This window comes from Polistes canadensis, unplaced genomic scaffold, assembly GCF_001313835.1.
Source record: "Polistes canadensis isolate GaletaPanama2010 unplaced genomic scaffold, ASM131383v1 scaffold_152, whole genome shotgun sequence".
Taxonomy (NCBI): domain Eukaryota; kingdom Metazoa; phylum Arthropoda; class Insecta; order Hymenoptera; family Vespidae; genus Polistes; species Polistes canadensis.
Window position 1 is genome coordinate 314,016 of NW_014569699.1, and position 15,582 is coordinate 329,597.

At 39.6% G+C, this 15,582-nt stretch overlaps 1 protein-coding gene across 4 annotated transcripts in view; it reads left to right on the plus strand.

The window, feature by feature from the left end:
* Nucleotides 1-14,571, plus strand: part of LOC106788739 (broad-complex core protein isoforms 1/2/3/4/5) — a 53,147-nt gene extending 38,576 nt beyond the window's left edge. The window contains exons 4-9 of one of the 4 annotated variants that reach the window (XM_014752280.1): nt 10,592-10,855; nt 11,368-11,506; nt 11,955-12,107; nt 12,680-12,997; nt 13,079-13,529; nt 13,882-14,571. In XM_014752280.1, the coding sequence (XP_014607766.1) occupies nt 10,592-10,855; nt 11,368-11,506; nt 11,955-12,107; nt 12,680-12,997; nt 13,079-13,529; nt 13,882-14,086 (1,530 nt within the window). In that variant the 3' untranslated portion in view covers nt 14,087-14,571. Of the gene's footprint in view, nt 1-10,591; nt 10,856-11,367; nt 11,507-11,954; nt 12,108-12,658; nt 12,998-13,078; nt 13,530-13,881 lie in introns of all 4 variants that reach the window. The other 3 variants (XM_014752278.1, XM_014752279.1, XM_014752281.1) reach the window with 3 other exon arrangements.
* Nucleotides 14,572-15,582: the final 1,011 nt, after the last annotated feature.

Below are 15,582 nucleotides of genomic sequence, written 5' to 3' on the forward strand. Positions count from 1 at the left end.
TCTCCCACTCTTTACTCTCGTCTCTCACGCAACACGCATACATATATGAAATATATATGTATATATTTATTCACGTTGAATGTACATATGTGTGTAGGTACGTGTTGTGCGTGTGTATTTACGTGTATTCCGTCTCGCCCGTTCAGACTTTGGGTTCACGTTTCTCTCTACACACCATCACCCTCCTCCCTTTTCGTGCATCTCTTCCTCTTTCCCTCTCTTGAATTTGTAGACCTCTTTACCATCCCCCTCCGTGACAGCAGCCCACGGGCTCGCACGATCGCTGCCGAGTCGGCTCGACGACTACGGTGACGGAACGATGACGGTGACGGAACGATGACGATGACGATGACGGAACGATGACGATGACGATGACGGAACGATGACGATAACGTCGTTCGTCAGGGTTGGTCTAATCAGTATATGGGCTCTTCAAAAAAATAAAACAAAGTCTTTTATATCTATTTCTTCTTATTTTCTAGTAATATGATTTTAATCAATATTATTACTTTTATTTTTATATAATATAAAGTTTATCGTTGAGACATATATTATATAAATATATATTTTTTTTAATGATCTATTTTTGAGAGAAATATTTTATTAGAAAGACAGGAAGAAGTTTTCGCAAAGTAGATATTTTAGAAAGTCCTCTCTATTTTCTTTCTTTTTTATTTGTGGAGATTCCTCGCGCCAAGGTGTTCTCCTTTTTGCTTGCTCTCATCGTCTATTCTTCTTCTTCTTCTTCCTACTTGCATTCTCTCTCTCTCTCCCTTCCACCTCCTTGCACCCCATGCTAACACTTCCTTCCTTCCTTCCTTCCTTCCTTCCTTCCTTCCTTCCTTCCGCCCTTCCTTTCATTCTTCTTTTTTGTTCTTCTTATTTTCCTATCCACGTGGTATTACAGATTTCTCGCATATATAGATAAAATAGATCAAATCTGATATACAATATTTATTAACATAATCTTACCTCTTTCTTTCATATTATTAAATTCCACCCCCTTCCTCTCTATGAATAAATTAATTTTATTCCAAATTTCGAGCAACACATCGATTTAATCGTTTATACAACAAGTGTTAAAAGGACAGAGAGAGAGAATTAAAAAAAATAAAAAGGGGGGTAAAAAAAGAAAAGTAAAGAAAAGAAAGTATGATGAAAAGAACGATGGGGAAAGGGGAAAATAGATCCACGATAGGATTCAAAGAAACGGCGGCGGTAGCGAAACGCGCGCAAAGGCCGTGCACAAAGCGGCTTAAATCGTCTCGAAGAAAAGGGACAGCTCTGAGGAAGAGAGTGCGGTATTAACCAATACCGGAGCGGCTCGCGGTCTCGCGTGGACGGCCAAACAACGACGCCCTCCTCCACCACCTCTCTTCTCCTCAACCTCCCGTTCTCCCCCACTTCCTCCTGACGGTCTACCCTTCTCGAGATTATCCTCGTCCCGCGGCGGAGTTCCGATAGATCGATTCTCTCTGTCGCCTGCATACCTTCGGTTTCAACGTCTACTCGGTCATCCCTTTTCGTTTCTCCCTGCGACCCTCCTCATTCTATCTCACTCAGTCATTCTCTTTCCCCCTCCTCTCTTCCTCTCACTCTCTCCTTGTTGCTCCAATACATTAGACTTTCGCCAGGGCCGTATTAAAACGTCCAAGTGCCCCAATCAAGACCCTGATTTTATTTTTCTCTTTTATAATTTGGGCATAAAAAATCTACTTTTTTTTTTTTATTACGATATTAATATTAATTGTTATAAAATTAATTCGTCATATGCATTGTTACTACTTTAATATCATATTGCAATTAATACGAGCACGACGAAATAATTTGTCGTATATTAATATGGAAAAAAAATAAAAAAGAAAAAAAAAGAAGAAAGAAGAAAAATAGAGAAAGTAAGATAAAACCGATGCTAAAATTGAACGAGGTAAAAAAGCTCCTGGAAGAAACATTAAAAGAAAAATAGTATTCCAAGAGAGTGTTTTGCATTCGCTTATTACTACTTTGTAGTCGACTCGTAGCAGAACGTGTACGTATGGTACATACGTACATACATGCATGGAATGATAAAGTAAGGGTAGTCTACGCTGGCAAATACGGCCATTTGTTACGATTAACGTGACGGTCCAGGTGGCTTGCATGTTGTGTGTCGCTAATGAAACATATACCGTCGTTGTCGTTGTCCTCGTCCTCGGCATCGTCGTCGTCGTCGGCAGCAGCGTTACGGGTAGGAAACGAGATGTGGGAGGAGGAAGAGAAGGGGAAGGAAGACATGGGTACTCTAGAGAGAATGTACGGCACTGTCATTGGTCGTGTGCACACACGTGCACGCGTTACATGCTCTACTACAGTGATGTGCGAGAGGGAAAGAGAGAGGGAGATAGATAGATCGGGTCGACCGATGTCGCCGGCGTACGCGTTCACGCGAGTCATAATCCTATCTGCGTCGCTCCTACAGCCGTTAGCGGTTGATCGTCTCTGTCTCGTCGTCACCGTCACCGTCACCGTCGTCGTCGTCGTTGGTGCTCCGTTCTCTCGCGAGGCTTGCATCCGTCTTCGTCCGGCACGTTTCTCCTCCTCCTCCTCCCTGTTATAAGCGACTCGCTGCGTCCTCGTCGAGTTCACGTAGGAGACAGCGGCGTTTCCGTCGAGCGCACCGCCACCCCCTCTCCTCACTCTCTCTCTCTCTTTCTGTGCTCCCACCACCCGCGTCGTGTCCCGACGCGCCGCAAGCAGCCCTCGCCCCCGCCCCACCCCACCCCCGCCCCCGCGGTCCCTGCATCGGCGCCCGAGGCGGCGACCGGTCAGGTGCAGCCGGCTCGCTCGCACGGCCGACGCGTCGATTCACTCGCTCTCTGTCCAGCGACGAGCACGCATCCCCCGCGAGTTTTCGTCGTCGTACGCGCTTGAGCACGGGCCGAGTAGTCCGTCCTTGTTCGTCGCGTCGGCGAATTTCGCGGCGTCCTTTCCTCATCCTCATCCTCTTCCTCCTCCACCTCCACCTCCTTCTCCTCCTCCTCTGCCCTCCACCTACTACTGCACTACTACTACTATTACTACTACGCTACTACTGCCTACCACCACACACCACAGTGTTCCTCCTCCTCCTCTCCTCTTCTACCTCCTCGTCCGCCTCCGCCACCTCCGAATGCCGTGCGCCCTCAGCGCAACTGAGCGCCGAATGCCATTTCACTTTCGTTGGGCTTCGCCGCGTAGGAGATCAGGCCCTGCCAGGAATTATCCTTCCGTTCTACGTGCTCGTAACCTCTTCGAACACGATCACGCTCGGCTTTCTCGCGGCGTCGCCTCTAATAACGCCGGCACCACCTCGTTTTCACCTTGTGATTTCTCTTCCTCTCTTCTTCCTTCTCCTTCTCCTCCTCCTCCTCCTCCTCTACCTCTTCCTCTTCCTCCACCGCCACCTCATCCTTCCTCTGCCTCCCCCTACGTCCTCCCCCCCTCTTTATCCTCTTCTTTCCTATCTTCTTTTTCTTCCTACACTTCCTCATTTCTTCTTCTTCCTCCTGCCCCTCCTCCTCCTTTTCCTCTTTCTCTTCCTCTTCCTTCTACTTCTAATCCTTCTTTTTCTTCTACTTCTACTTCTGCTTCTTCTTATTTCATTGCACGTTTCCCAACCTCCTCTACCTCCTTATCCTCATCCTCCTCTTCCTTCTCGCCGGGGGACCGTCCACCTACGGAGTACCGCAGCCAGGTGAGTGATAAACGATATAACTTCCTTCGCGCTACCACGGAACATACCTATGACTCGTCACGTTTCCCTCTCTCCTCCTTTTCTTCTTCCTTCTCTTTCTTTTTCTATTTATCATCCGTTCTTTTTCCATCCTCTTTGAAAAAGAGAGCGAGAAAGAGGAAGTTGGCAGAAGAGGGGGTGAGACGCAAAGCGCGAATATTTTGCACGCATATATACTCGTCCACCCGCTCTCCATCAGCCTCCCCCCTTCGTCCCTTCTTTCGGGCTCTTGCCCGCCATTCGCCTTTCGGAGATATTTTTGTGCCTCGAGAATATTTAATGCGTCCCATAGCCAGACTACTTCGCGGCCCCGGTCGTTCGCCTCCTCTTTCGACTTTGCTTCGCAAATCCGTCGCGTTGCCACGATACCCGCCGAGAGTCAGTCGTGTGTTGGAAGGAACGATTCGTTGGAATTTCGTAGCTGCCGTTAGTTAATTCGTTTATTTCTTCGTTCATTGGTTGGTTGGTTCATTCGTTCGTTTCCTTTCCTGATATGTTGCATAAGGAACGGTGAAACAATGGAATTTGCATATGTGAACTCTTATTGCACATTTAATTATAAAATTAATTATAAATTCGATTGATTTTAACAAGTTTTGTCCTTGTGTGTCATTATCGTTTTTATCCATATATCGCGTATGTGTGCGTAAAACGTATGCATGCGCGAACGTATAAAATTGCGTGCACCACATTTTCGTGTTATTTATTTTCTTTTATTCTTCTATTTTAAATCCTAATTTTTATTCAATTTTGTTTCCTTTTCCGTCCGCCGATTGTACGGAACGTTCACCATTGTCTGTAAAATGCGCGGGAAAAATTTTTCATTTGCTCGCCTTTTTTTTCTCTTTTCCTCTAACTCGCTTCTTCAAACTGTTCGTTTTGATGAACTTTGTATTTGTTTTTTATTACTGCTGTCGATTAAATGAATGCTGTTTTATATTAGTAACGTAAAGTGGTATCATTTATCGGATAATAATTAATGCATGCTTGAGAAGTAATTAATTAACAAGAAAAAGTATATCAAACATCGTAATCGTGATAAAGAGACCCTTCGAGAATACTTCCTTCGATGTGCATACGTACATCAATCTCAAAGCTCGTTCGTTCTTTCCTTTGTTCGTATTACTTTTGATCTCTTATTTCTCATATCACATTCTAAACATTCATCATTTGGCATATCTTGATCCTTGAATGATAAATAATTAACGAACCCACCCATGTCGAAAGTTGTTCTTTCTTTAAAAAATTAAAACGAAACAATCCTACCCTACAACTTCCTCATTTGGCACGAAACTCTAAGAAAAATATAAATCACATAACACAAAAACAAACGATCGAAAGAACGGGGTGCTGCATCTATCTTTCTTTATCTCTAACAAGCAAAATTTAATTCTCCATTACGCGCGCAATTTAAATCTGATATTCAAATCGGCACTTTTTAAGGCGCAAAAGTTTTTTCAAACTTCCAACATTTCATATCTCAACCTTACGATGGTAGAGGTGGTACGTACATTTTTTAAACAAACAAACAGAGACACAGAAATCCTCATGTACACTTACTTTTAGTCTAGAAAAAAGAGCACGTGGTATGGTGTTGTGTGCTGGTACTTGGTTGGTACTGGATACAAGTACTGGTACTGGTAATGGTACTGGTGGCCAGGGTCGTGCCCCCATTCAGAAAGGAGGTTATGTAGTAAGAAAGAGAAGAGAGCAAGAGTTTATGCTCGTGACGCCCGTTACATTATCAATTCCGTTATGGCGCCGTATTCGTAATAGTGGAGACGACCCTACAACCGTCTTCGAGGAATCCCCACTTCTTCCTTTTCTTCCTTCCTTCTCTTTCATGCTCTCCCTCTCTCTCTTTCTTTCTTTCTTTCTTTCTTTTTCCCTATTTCTATCTCTTCCTATCTCTTTCTCTTTCTATTTTTCTGTTCCTCCCTTTCCAACCCCAACTCCCCACCCTTTACCTCCGTTTTCTTTGCTTTCAGTCTCGAGACTCTTTCTCTCGTGTCCATGTATAAAAGCACCTTACACCATTTTGTAACCCCGTATACGCTATCTTCCTCTCTCTCTCTCTCTTTTTCTCTCGTGGAAAGCATCTCCCACCCCACCTCCTTCCCATTCACTCACCCAACCTAACCACCCACCTCCACCTACCTACTTCCCTACCTCCCTCTTTTTCTTTCTCTTTTTCTTTCTCTTTTTCTCTTTCTGTCTTTCATTCTCAGCGCCCTTCCTCTCTTCCTACTCTCTCTCTCTCACTAACTCACTCACTCTTTTTCTCTTTCTCTTTCTCTTTTTCTTTCTCTCTTTCTCTCTCTCTGGAAACGTTTCCACGGTCGATCTTTTTGCGGATTTACACCTGTTGGACTTCTTCAATACTCCTCCTCCGTCCCCTTTCCCACCCCCTTTTCTTTCTTTCTTTCTTTCTTTCTTACTTTATTTTTCTCGCCCATTCTTAGAAGAAATCTTCCTCGTGAACTTGAAATCCTCGATCACGTTCTTTTTTTATCTCTTATCTAATATCATTTGCGTTTTTCCTTTTTCTAACTCAGCTGTGATTTCTCAATTAGAATTCATTAATCATTCTTCTACGTATTTATTATTTATATATTATTCTAAAGATTAATTAATTAAATATAATTTGAGTTGAGAGAATAGATTCGATTGAAATGATATATCGGGAGAATGATAATCTCAAAATTCAAATGAGTTATTAATTCAAATAAAAATATGCATGTTACATTGTATACATACAACACACATTTCATGCGTTTAATATCATCAGTGCCGTGGATTTATCAAGAAACTTGAGATACATTATCTATTTCACAAATTGAAATAAAAATTATTTACCATAAAATATTTTTCATATCTTTTGATCTATGAAATTGTCCGATAAATTGTTGTTGATTCTTAATCAAAATATTAATACAACATTGTTATATTTAATAAATCGACAAGAACTTTTCGAGTAAATTTAATGGCAAACGTTTATTGGTTTCTTAAAAAATTCCTACCGACGTAGACAAAAGGGGTAAATAAATGAAAAATATATAATCAATAAAGAAATATTCGTGACATTTGATATAACATTAAATTTGTTAGACCTGTTTAATCAAGCAACATAATTCAAGATAAATAGAATATGCACGAAATGTGGGGGTGTTTTGTAACGCCCAATAATAGCATTTTCCCAATTCGATGAAAGTTAAACTAAACTAAAAATATACAAGTAGAGTAAATTGTTTAGATAGATGTAATATACGGTCTAATATCAGTATAAGAGAATAGTATAATAAAGTCTGAAGTAAAAAAAGGGATTTCTTTCTCTCGTTTCGCGGCAATTAGTAGGGTATAATTGGTCGGGCGATGCCCTTGAACCCTAAGTATTGATTGGTGAGGTTGGATTCTACCGTTGGCTTTCCCTCTTGCCTCCGAACCGATGCCACCACCACCACCACCCCTATGCATCCACCTCCGGAGAGCGAACGACCAACCATCTCCGGCAGGCCTCTCACCCTCTGCTTGCTTACCCTCTTCTCTCTCTCTCTCTCTCTCTCTCTCTCTCTCTTTCTCTCTCTCTCTCTCTCTCACTTACTCGCTACCCTGCACTACCCTCAGTACAACCCTCTTCACCAGCACCCGATCGTCCGTGTTTCTCGCAGCCGACGCCGTCGTCCTTGTCACAGCGTGCCGTTCGACCTTTTTTTTCTTTTTCCTTTCTCCTTTCCTTTCCTTTTCTTCACTCTTTTCTTTTCTTTTCTATTCTATTCTATTCTATTCTATTCTATTCTATTATATTCTTTTCTATTCTATTCCATTCTATTCTGTTCTTTTTCTCGCATTTCTCTTCTTTTATCCGAGCCTACCCTTTTTTATTCGTTTAATCGAACACTGAAATGCTGTTTTCCGAATGAGAGGGAGTGAGAAAGGGAAGAAGGGATGGGATCTGTTCTTATTCTTATTCTTTTTCTTATTCTTTTTTGTTGTTGTTGTTGTTCTTCTTCTTCTTCTTCTTCCTTACTCTTCTACCTTGTTTGTTGTTAGATGCTAACGGCGATTGTCGACTTTAAGATAAAACGATATTCCGCTTGAACAGTGGATATATATGTATATTTTACTTAGGTTTGTGTTTTTCTTTTAGAGATCGATCAACCTTTAAGAGAGGAATCGTTTTTTTTTTCTTCTCTTTATTTTTTATTATTATTATTTATACCGGGATTATATTTTGATCGCGTTGCCCGCGTATTTTTGTATCATCTCGTAATTCCATGTTTTATTTAAATTTTATATTTATTTTCATTCGTTTTTCTCGTTTATAAAATTGTCTATAAATTTGTCGAATCCGTTAAACGACATAGAAACTTAAATTAGGAAAAAAAAAGCAATAAAATTATTATTTGAGAAAAGAAAGAAAAAAGAAAAAATGTATTTAAAAATAGACAAAGTTAATAAGTGCGCTCATGCATCGCCCCCCCCCCCTCCTCCCCGTCCCTCCCTCGATGACAAATATTTTGGGAAGAAAAAATATTGAAGCAAATCCTAAAAAAGTTAAAACGTTTTAGGTTTACTTTGAATGATTCATACGGGTATATAATAACCGTAAAGGATTTTTTCTTCTTCTTCTCTCTCTCAGTCATTGGGCGAGACGATTTTGCCGTCTCCGGGGCGCTTCGATCGTAATTATTCGTCGATAACGAAATCGTCCTAGCAGCCTCGTCGTCGTCGTCGAGCATGCCCGACGCAGACGTTCGATTACCATGCACCCCACGACCAACATCGACGAAGCCCCAACGGCTCGTCGAGCCCCAACGGCGAACGATTCGCGAACGTTTCCCCTAGACGATTTTATTAATTTCTCTCTCTCTTTCTCTCTCTCTTAAATAATCTAACTAATCGTTCCTCGAACAAACAAATACATATCTTCCATTTTTCTTTTTACTTCCCCCCTCCCCATTCGGTATTCTAAATCTAATTACGTTAATAATAATAAAGGAAAACAAACTCTTATTTAATTAAATATAAATATCAAGACACTATATAGAGATTTTTTAAAATTAATTTAAAATAATAATAAATTTCTCTACAGCAACGCGAAAGACACAAATCTAATATATATATATCTGTAAATCTAAATAAAAAACTAACAAGTATCCAAGTGTTAGTCAGTGGCTCTCTCTCTCTCTCTCTGGAGAGAGAATATAGAGTGCCGTGGGTTCGGGGGGTGGTCGATACGGCCCTGGGGCCGCGACAGCCGCGTCGGAGGCCTCCCCATTCTTCCTGCGGGCGTTTTTGCTGGCACTCCCCTCTCTATCAGCAGCAGCAGCAACAGAACCACCACCATCACCACCACCATTACTACTCGTCCTACTACTACAAATACAAATATACCTGTACCCCCAGCATCACAGCAACACAGAACCGTCTCGTTGCCGCTGCTGCTGCCGCCCCCTCGCGACTCAACCGAGCCGATTCGCCGGCGTCCGTCGTTGGCATCCCTCACAACTCTCATCCCCTCTCGAGCCAGCCGACGGCAGCAACTCAACCCACCTCTTACCACCACCCACCCTCCGTTCCCTCCAGCCAGGCCGCCACCACCTCCAAACTTTCCAACTCTACTCGCCAACCAACCCGTCCAACCCCTTTACCCTTCTACCCCCTCGCCTAAACCAACCCCTTTTGGTTCTCTTCGACCCCACCTAATCGTACCACCCGCCCCTCCCCTCCTCTGTCTTGATTAAAGAACGTGAAGCCACGGAACGTTCCGAATTTCAAGCCTCGCCACCCCTCCCCTCTCTCCGCCATGCCCCTTCACTACCCTCTCTTCTCCTCTTCCCTCAACACGTCACCCTTCTACCTACCATCCCTTCCTCCTACTCTCTTCGATCATCATCAGAACCTGCCAACGGTTTCCAGACCGACAATCTGACTCCTAGCAGGAACCACGTGGATTTTTCTCTACGAGCAGTTTGCCTACCCAACCCACCCATCCACCCCACCTCGAACCCCCTAACACTCTCATGTCGACCACCTTCCTTTTTCGTCTATCAAAGTCATTCACTCCGTCTTTTTCCTCTTCCTCTTTCTTTTATTTACTTTGCCCCCCCCTCTCACTCTTCTTTCCACGTGGCTCTTCGTATTTCTTTATTTTATTTTCTCTTCTTCTCTTTCTTTCCTTCTATGTTCTTTTTCTTCTTCTTTTTCTTTCTTTTTTTTTTATTCATTCATGTTTATCACCGATGCAGGTATTTTGTTTACTCGATTTTTTAATAATTTTATTTTATTATTTTCTTGCTCGTACTTATATAATATAGGATATTATTACATTGACAATTTTTATTGTTGAATTGATTTGCGTTTGATCGAGTTTTTTTTATTTTCCCTTCTTTCTCTCTCTCTCTCTCTCTCTCATTCCGTTTTTCCTTTTTCTCTTTTTCTTTTTCTTTTTCTTTGTAGCTTTAACCTTGATCCTCAGTTATATTTTCTCTTTTCCCACGGTTCTCTGTACTTTTTCAAGGTTAAGATCAGATAGGAGAATTCGTACGATAAGAGATGTCTCTTTTTGAAAATCGCGTTTACTTGGTTTTCTCGCTACAAAAGTGATCGTATGAATATAATGAAAATTAGTGATCATAATTTGGGGGTTGGTGGTATTTGTATTTCCATAGATTAATGTTGTACATTTGTATGAAAATTCTTTTTTTGTTTTTTTTTCTTTACAAATCAAATCAAATCAAATCAGATTCAATCGGATCAGATTAGATCAGATTATTATTTGAATTTGAGGCTTGAAATTGTCGATGAAATATTATTTGTATGTTACGTTTTTGTTTGCAGTCGCTTTTGAAAACGGCCGACCAATTGAAAATCAAGGGCCTCTGTGAAGTACCTGAAAGTAAGGACGGGCCACCATCAGTGAGTTTAAGCTCACCACCGAGAGAACCTGGTTCACAAAGATTCAACTTTACCAGGTTGAAGAGACCTTATCCAAGGTATAAGAGAACGAGGACATCATTTGAGCCTCGTGCCACTGATTCTAGGCATTACGATAGATATAAAGAGGAAGAGGACAGTGATAGTTACCATCGCAAAAATAAAGAGGTAAGTTAGAAACAGAAGCAATCCGATGATTCAAAAAGATTCATAAAAATATATACTAACATTATCATTAATATCCACACACCGATAACAATTAATTAGTTAATTAATTATTTAATGTTTGAATCATGTCCAGATATTATACCCGATGATTACATTTAAAAAGGTTTACAACATTAATGTACTCCGTTTAAAAATGAGAAATCAAAGTCACGTTGAGAGAGAGAGAGAGAGAGAGAGAGAGAGAGAGAGAGATCGCTGATTGATGATTTAATTCGAATTTCATTAGTGTATTCCGTTTTGAAATGAAACGTCAAAGTAATTCAGACAAAATATCTGATCATGTTCAAACATTCCTGATGATGGTGTTTCATTGAGATCTGATATTAATGTGTGTCCCATTTTGAAATAAGACGTCAAAGTGAATCGGCAAAAATGTTTGAATCGGGTTTAAGAAGACATCGCAATAATAAATTAAATGCAATCTATAATAATAACGTTGGTAAATTTCGCAGAATCGCAGGGACTGGCAGGTAGAAGATGAAGAGTGCACGGAGGTGGCAGCGGCAGCAGCAGTAGTTCTGGAAAGCTGCCAACGTAACAGTAACAATAGCACCAACAACGCTAACGGTACAAACAACAACAACAATAACGGTAAGCCAATCAGCTGAGTTCTGCGCCCCACACCTGAACCTTTGGATTTCTCGAAAAGGTCCCTTCTCTTTTCTAGACCTACGAAAACACGCGCCGCGTGCGTTTGTGCGTTCCTGTCGGAACCGACTGATTTCGCTCAAAGAGAAAGTGCAAAAGAGATAAAGACAAATAAAGAAATAAAAAGAAAGAGAGAGAAAGAAAGGTGGATGATGATAATAATAAACATCAATCGAAGTCGGTACGATAAATAAATCCCTAATGATTTAAGGATATAGGGGACTAGGAACGATGATAATATACCATCGTTCGATGTTGTTTCCGTGATCGAAGCATATCAAATCGCATCAAGCAATTGGATCACGTTCGGAACTTCGAGGGTTACAGGTGTGGGGCGGATTACCAGTTTTAGGGCCGGTGGGGACAGACCCTTTTCACTCGGAATAAAAAGGTGACATGTTCTGTCACACAGGGCTAGGTCATTACGGTCATCACCCAGATCCTGAGGTAGATCTGCCTCCAGAAACACAGCCCACACCACCTAGCGCTACTTTGGTCGGTACCACCATCACTCATTTGCGAGACTCTGATCATCATTCGACTGGTAAGAATACTCACTTACGTTACAAGCTTATACAAGGATTTTCTTCAATTCTTTAATATTATTACATCATACTTTTTTTCTTTATAATATTATGAAAATATTAAATAAAAGATATATATGACGAGAGACAATGCGCAACAAGGGGGTGGAAGAACTGGTCAATCTGAACAAAAAAAAGCATGATAAAAGACTAGTCGGTCATTAGGCTAAAAGGGAGTCAAAGTAATTGGTCTAATCGTGCTTAACTGACCGGGATTAGATTTGCGTTGCTCTATTCGTAACGGCCCACGCAGCCTCGTTTATAATGATGCTTGCATCTAGATTTACCTTTTTAACGATCTTCTCGTTTACGAACTTAATTCTTGTATCTCTCTCTCTCTCTCTCTCTCTCTCTCTCTCTCTCTCTCTCTCTCTCTCTCTCTCTCCCTCTCCCTCTCCCTCCCCCGAATAAGTAACTTTCTATTCAAAGTTATATACATTTTTTCATATTTAATTACACTTTTTCCAATGGGGTTTTCTTTTCTTTTTGTCCTTTTTCTACTCACAATTAGAGATACAAAATTGCGATACAGTGAAGATCAAGTTCGAAACCCTGCACACGATGGATTCTTCGGACACGATCGATATCGACAGTCATATGTCGGACAGAGCTAGTGTAAGCTCAAAAAATGCTGCGGACAGCGATAATATGATGATGATAACGCCTGAACTTCTCGGACTCATGCCCTCTGGCAGTTCGATTCATTCGGACTCGGGTGAAAATAATTCGAGAGGTCATTCTGGACAGTCGAGTTCACATCATCATGGTAATAAATCATGGACACAGGAGGACATGGATGCTGCGTTGGAAGCATTAAGAAATCACGATATGAGTCTTACGAAAGCATCTGGTAAATATACAAAAATTCACACACACACATTTTAGATTGAAAATCTTTTCAATCTAATTTATTTGATTTCGTTTTTTCCAGCTGCATTTGGAATCCCATCAACGACGCTCTGGCAAAGAGCTCATCGTTTAGGAATCGACACGCCAAAAAAGGACGGACCTACGAAATCCTGGAGCGACGAGAGTTTGAATAATGCATTGGAAGCACTAAGAACAGGAACGATCTCAGCTAACAAGGCATCGAAAGCTTTTGGTATACCTTCCAGTACACTTTACAAAATAGCAAGAAGAGAGGGTATTAGATTAGCTGCACCCTTTAACGCGAGCCCAACTACCTGGACACCTGCCGATTTGGATCGTGCATTAGAAGCAATAAGATCTGGTCAGACCTCTGTTCAGAGAGCTTCCACGGAATTTGGTATTCCTACGGGAACTCTCTATGGTAGGTGTAAGAGAGAAGGGATTGAACTCAGCAGAAGTAATCCCACACCTTGGAGCGAGGATGCTATGACCGAAGCTCTAGAAGCTGTCAGGTAAATACCTCTTCTTTTTTATTATTGCTAAATATAACATGAATATCGAAAGTCTCTTTAGATGGAGAATACAAAATATTTCTAAATTATTTTTAAAATATTATTATTATTATAGTTAAGGCTTCTGTCGTTTTATAAGCTAAGCTTATATTTATATTTGAGAACAAAAGAATAATATCTAGACCTTCTCCAAAAGCAAAGTCTCCAAAAACAGTAATTGATTTTTCAAATTGTCTAAAAACTTTTAATCGCCGTTTAAAGATTTTGGGTTCACCTTAGACTATTTCATATTTTTTTGAATTTACATCAATTATTATATGTGTATTTATGCATTTATATATTTATTTTGCAGGCTAGGTCACATGAGCATCAATCAAGCAGCTATTCATTACAATTTACCATATTCCTCCTTGTACGGACGTTTTAAAAGAGGCAAATACGAGGAACCGGTAGTCGGTGATTTGTCACAGGACGGCACCAACTCACACTTTCATCAAAGTCCTACGCAGAATCACTCATCTACGATTCCCGATCAAATGTCTTATCAGGGTAGCTGAAATTTACCCTTGTATTAGATCGTTAAGTTATAGTGAATAGTTAACTTCGGTTATCTATATCTATATGTATGAAGAGGAAGGTGACAAAATACAGAGAGTGACAAAGAAAAGAAGAAAAACTAAAAGAAGACGAATGGGAAGAAGAGGAGAAAGAAGAAAATAAAAAAGAAAAATGATGAGCGGGTTCAAGGGGGTTCGAAAGGGAGACTGAATTGAAGAAGAAGTAAACCCGATTCGAAGACTAACGATATTTTAAATAAAAATCGTTCATTGTGAAGAATCACGAAACATGAAGCAGATACTGCAGTATTAAGAACACGATCGCGCCGTTTTAATTAAGAAAAAAACGGATAATTATTGTATATTGTATGATTTCTTTTCTGTCATATCGGAAAATATAAATTAATCATTATTTATAAGCGATATTTATAGAAAAACAAAATAAAACAAAAAAAATGATAAAAAAAAGAAGTAATACTATAAAACACGGAGAATTTAAAATGAAAAAGAAAAAAAAAAAAAAAGATTGACAAGAACAAAATACATTGTACAGTTCGGGCAAATAAAAATTCCGGTAAAAATCCTTTTTAGCTATGTAAGAGAAAACAAACCACACAACACAAGATGCGGCTTTTTATTAGGCCTATGTCGGAGATATAGATATATAAATATTTCATGAGGATAAAAAATGTCGTTCGTTTCTATTGTGAAGAAAAAAAAAATAAAATAAAATGGTCATTATCACATAAACACACATATACACAAAGGACACACATGTACATTACGTATGTTTGTTATTTAATATTCGTATATTGTATATATACGAATTATTTTTTATTTATAATTTTGATATTATACGTATTCGTAGAAGCAAATTGATTTTATTCAATCAAATTGACGCGCGAAAAATTTGTACATGCGTTTGATTTAAACTATTATATAGGTAAAGAGAAGGAAAATGTGTGTGTGTGTGTATATATATATATATATATTTATATATACACATATGTATAAATATTATTTAGTAATATTCGCAAGAAATTCCACTATTATGTGTAATGTTTCAAGAAAACAAAAAAGGAAAAAAATACTATTTATATCATTGTGCAATTCTTGAATAAGAAATCTTTGAGGTATGCGCGTTGAAATGTAATTTTTTTCTTTTTTTTTTTTGTGTATGCAAGATGATTGAATAATCGATAGCAGGGCACACATGTATGCATATTTCTTTCTTTTTTTTCTGATACAAATAATCATGATCTATCTGATTATTTTTTTCTATTCATTCTTATTTTTTTCTCACGTACAATTTCATGAATTTTTACACGGCCAAAGGTGAAGGCAGGAGACAAATGGTGGAGAGCTATAATATTTTCGAATGTATTTGCAACTTGTAGTACTTTTTTTTTATCTTTTTCTTTTTCAAGAAAAATTTCTCTCCTATTTTGTTGAATATTTTTAATTTCCTTCTATTTTGTATTGTATATTTTATTTTA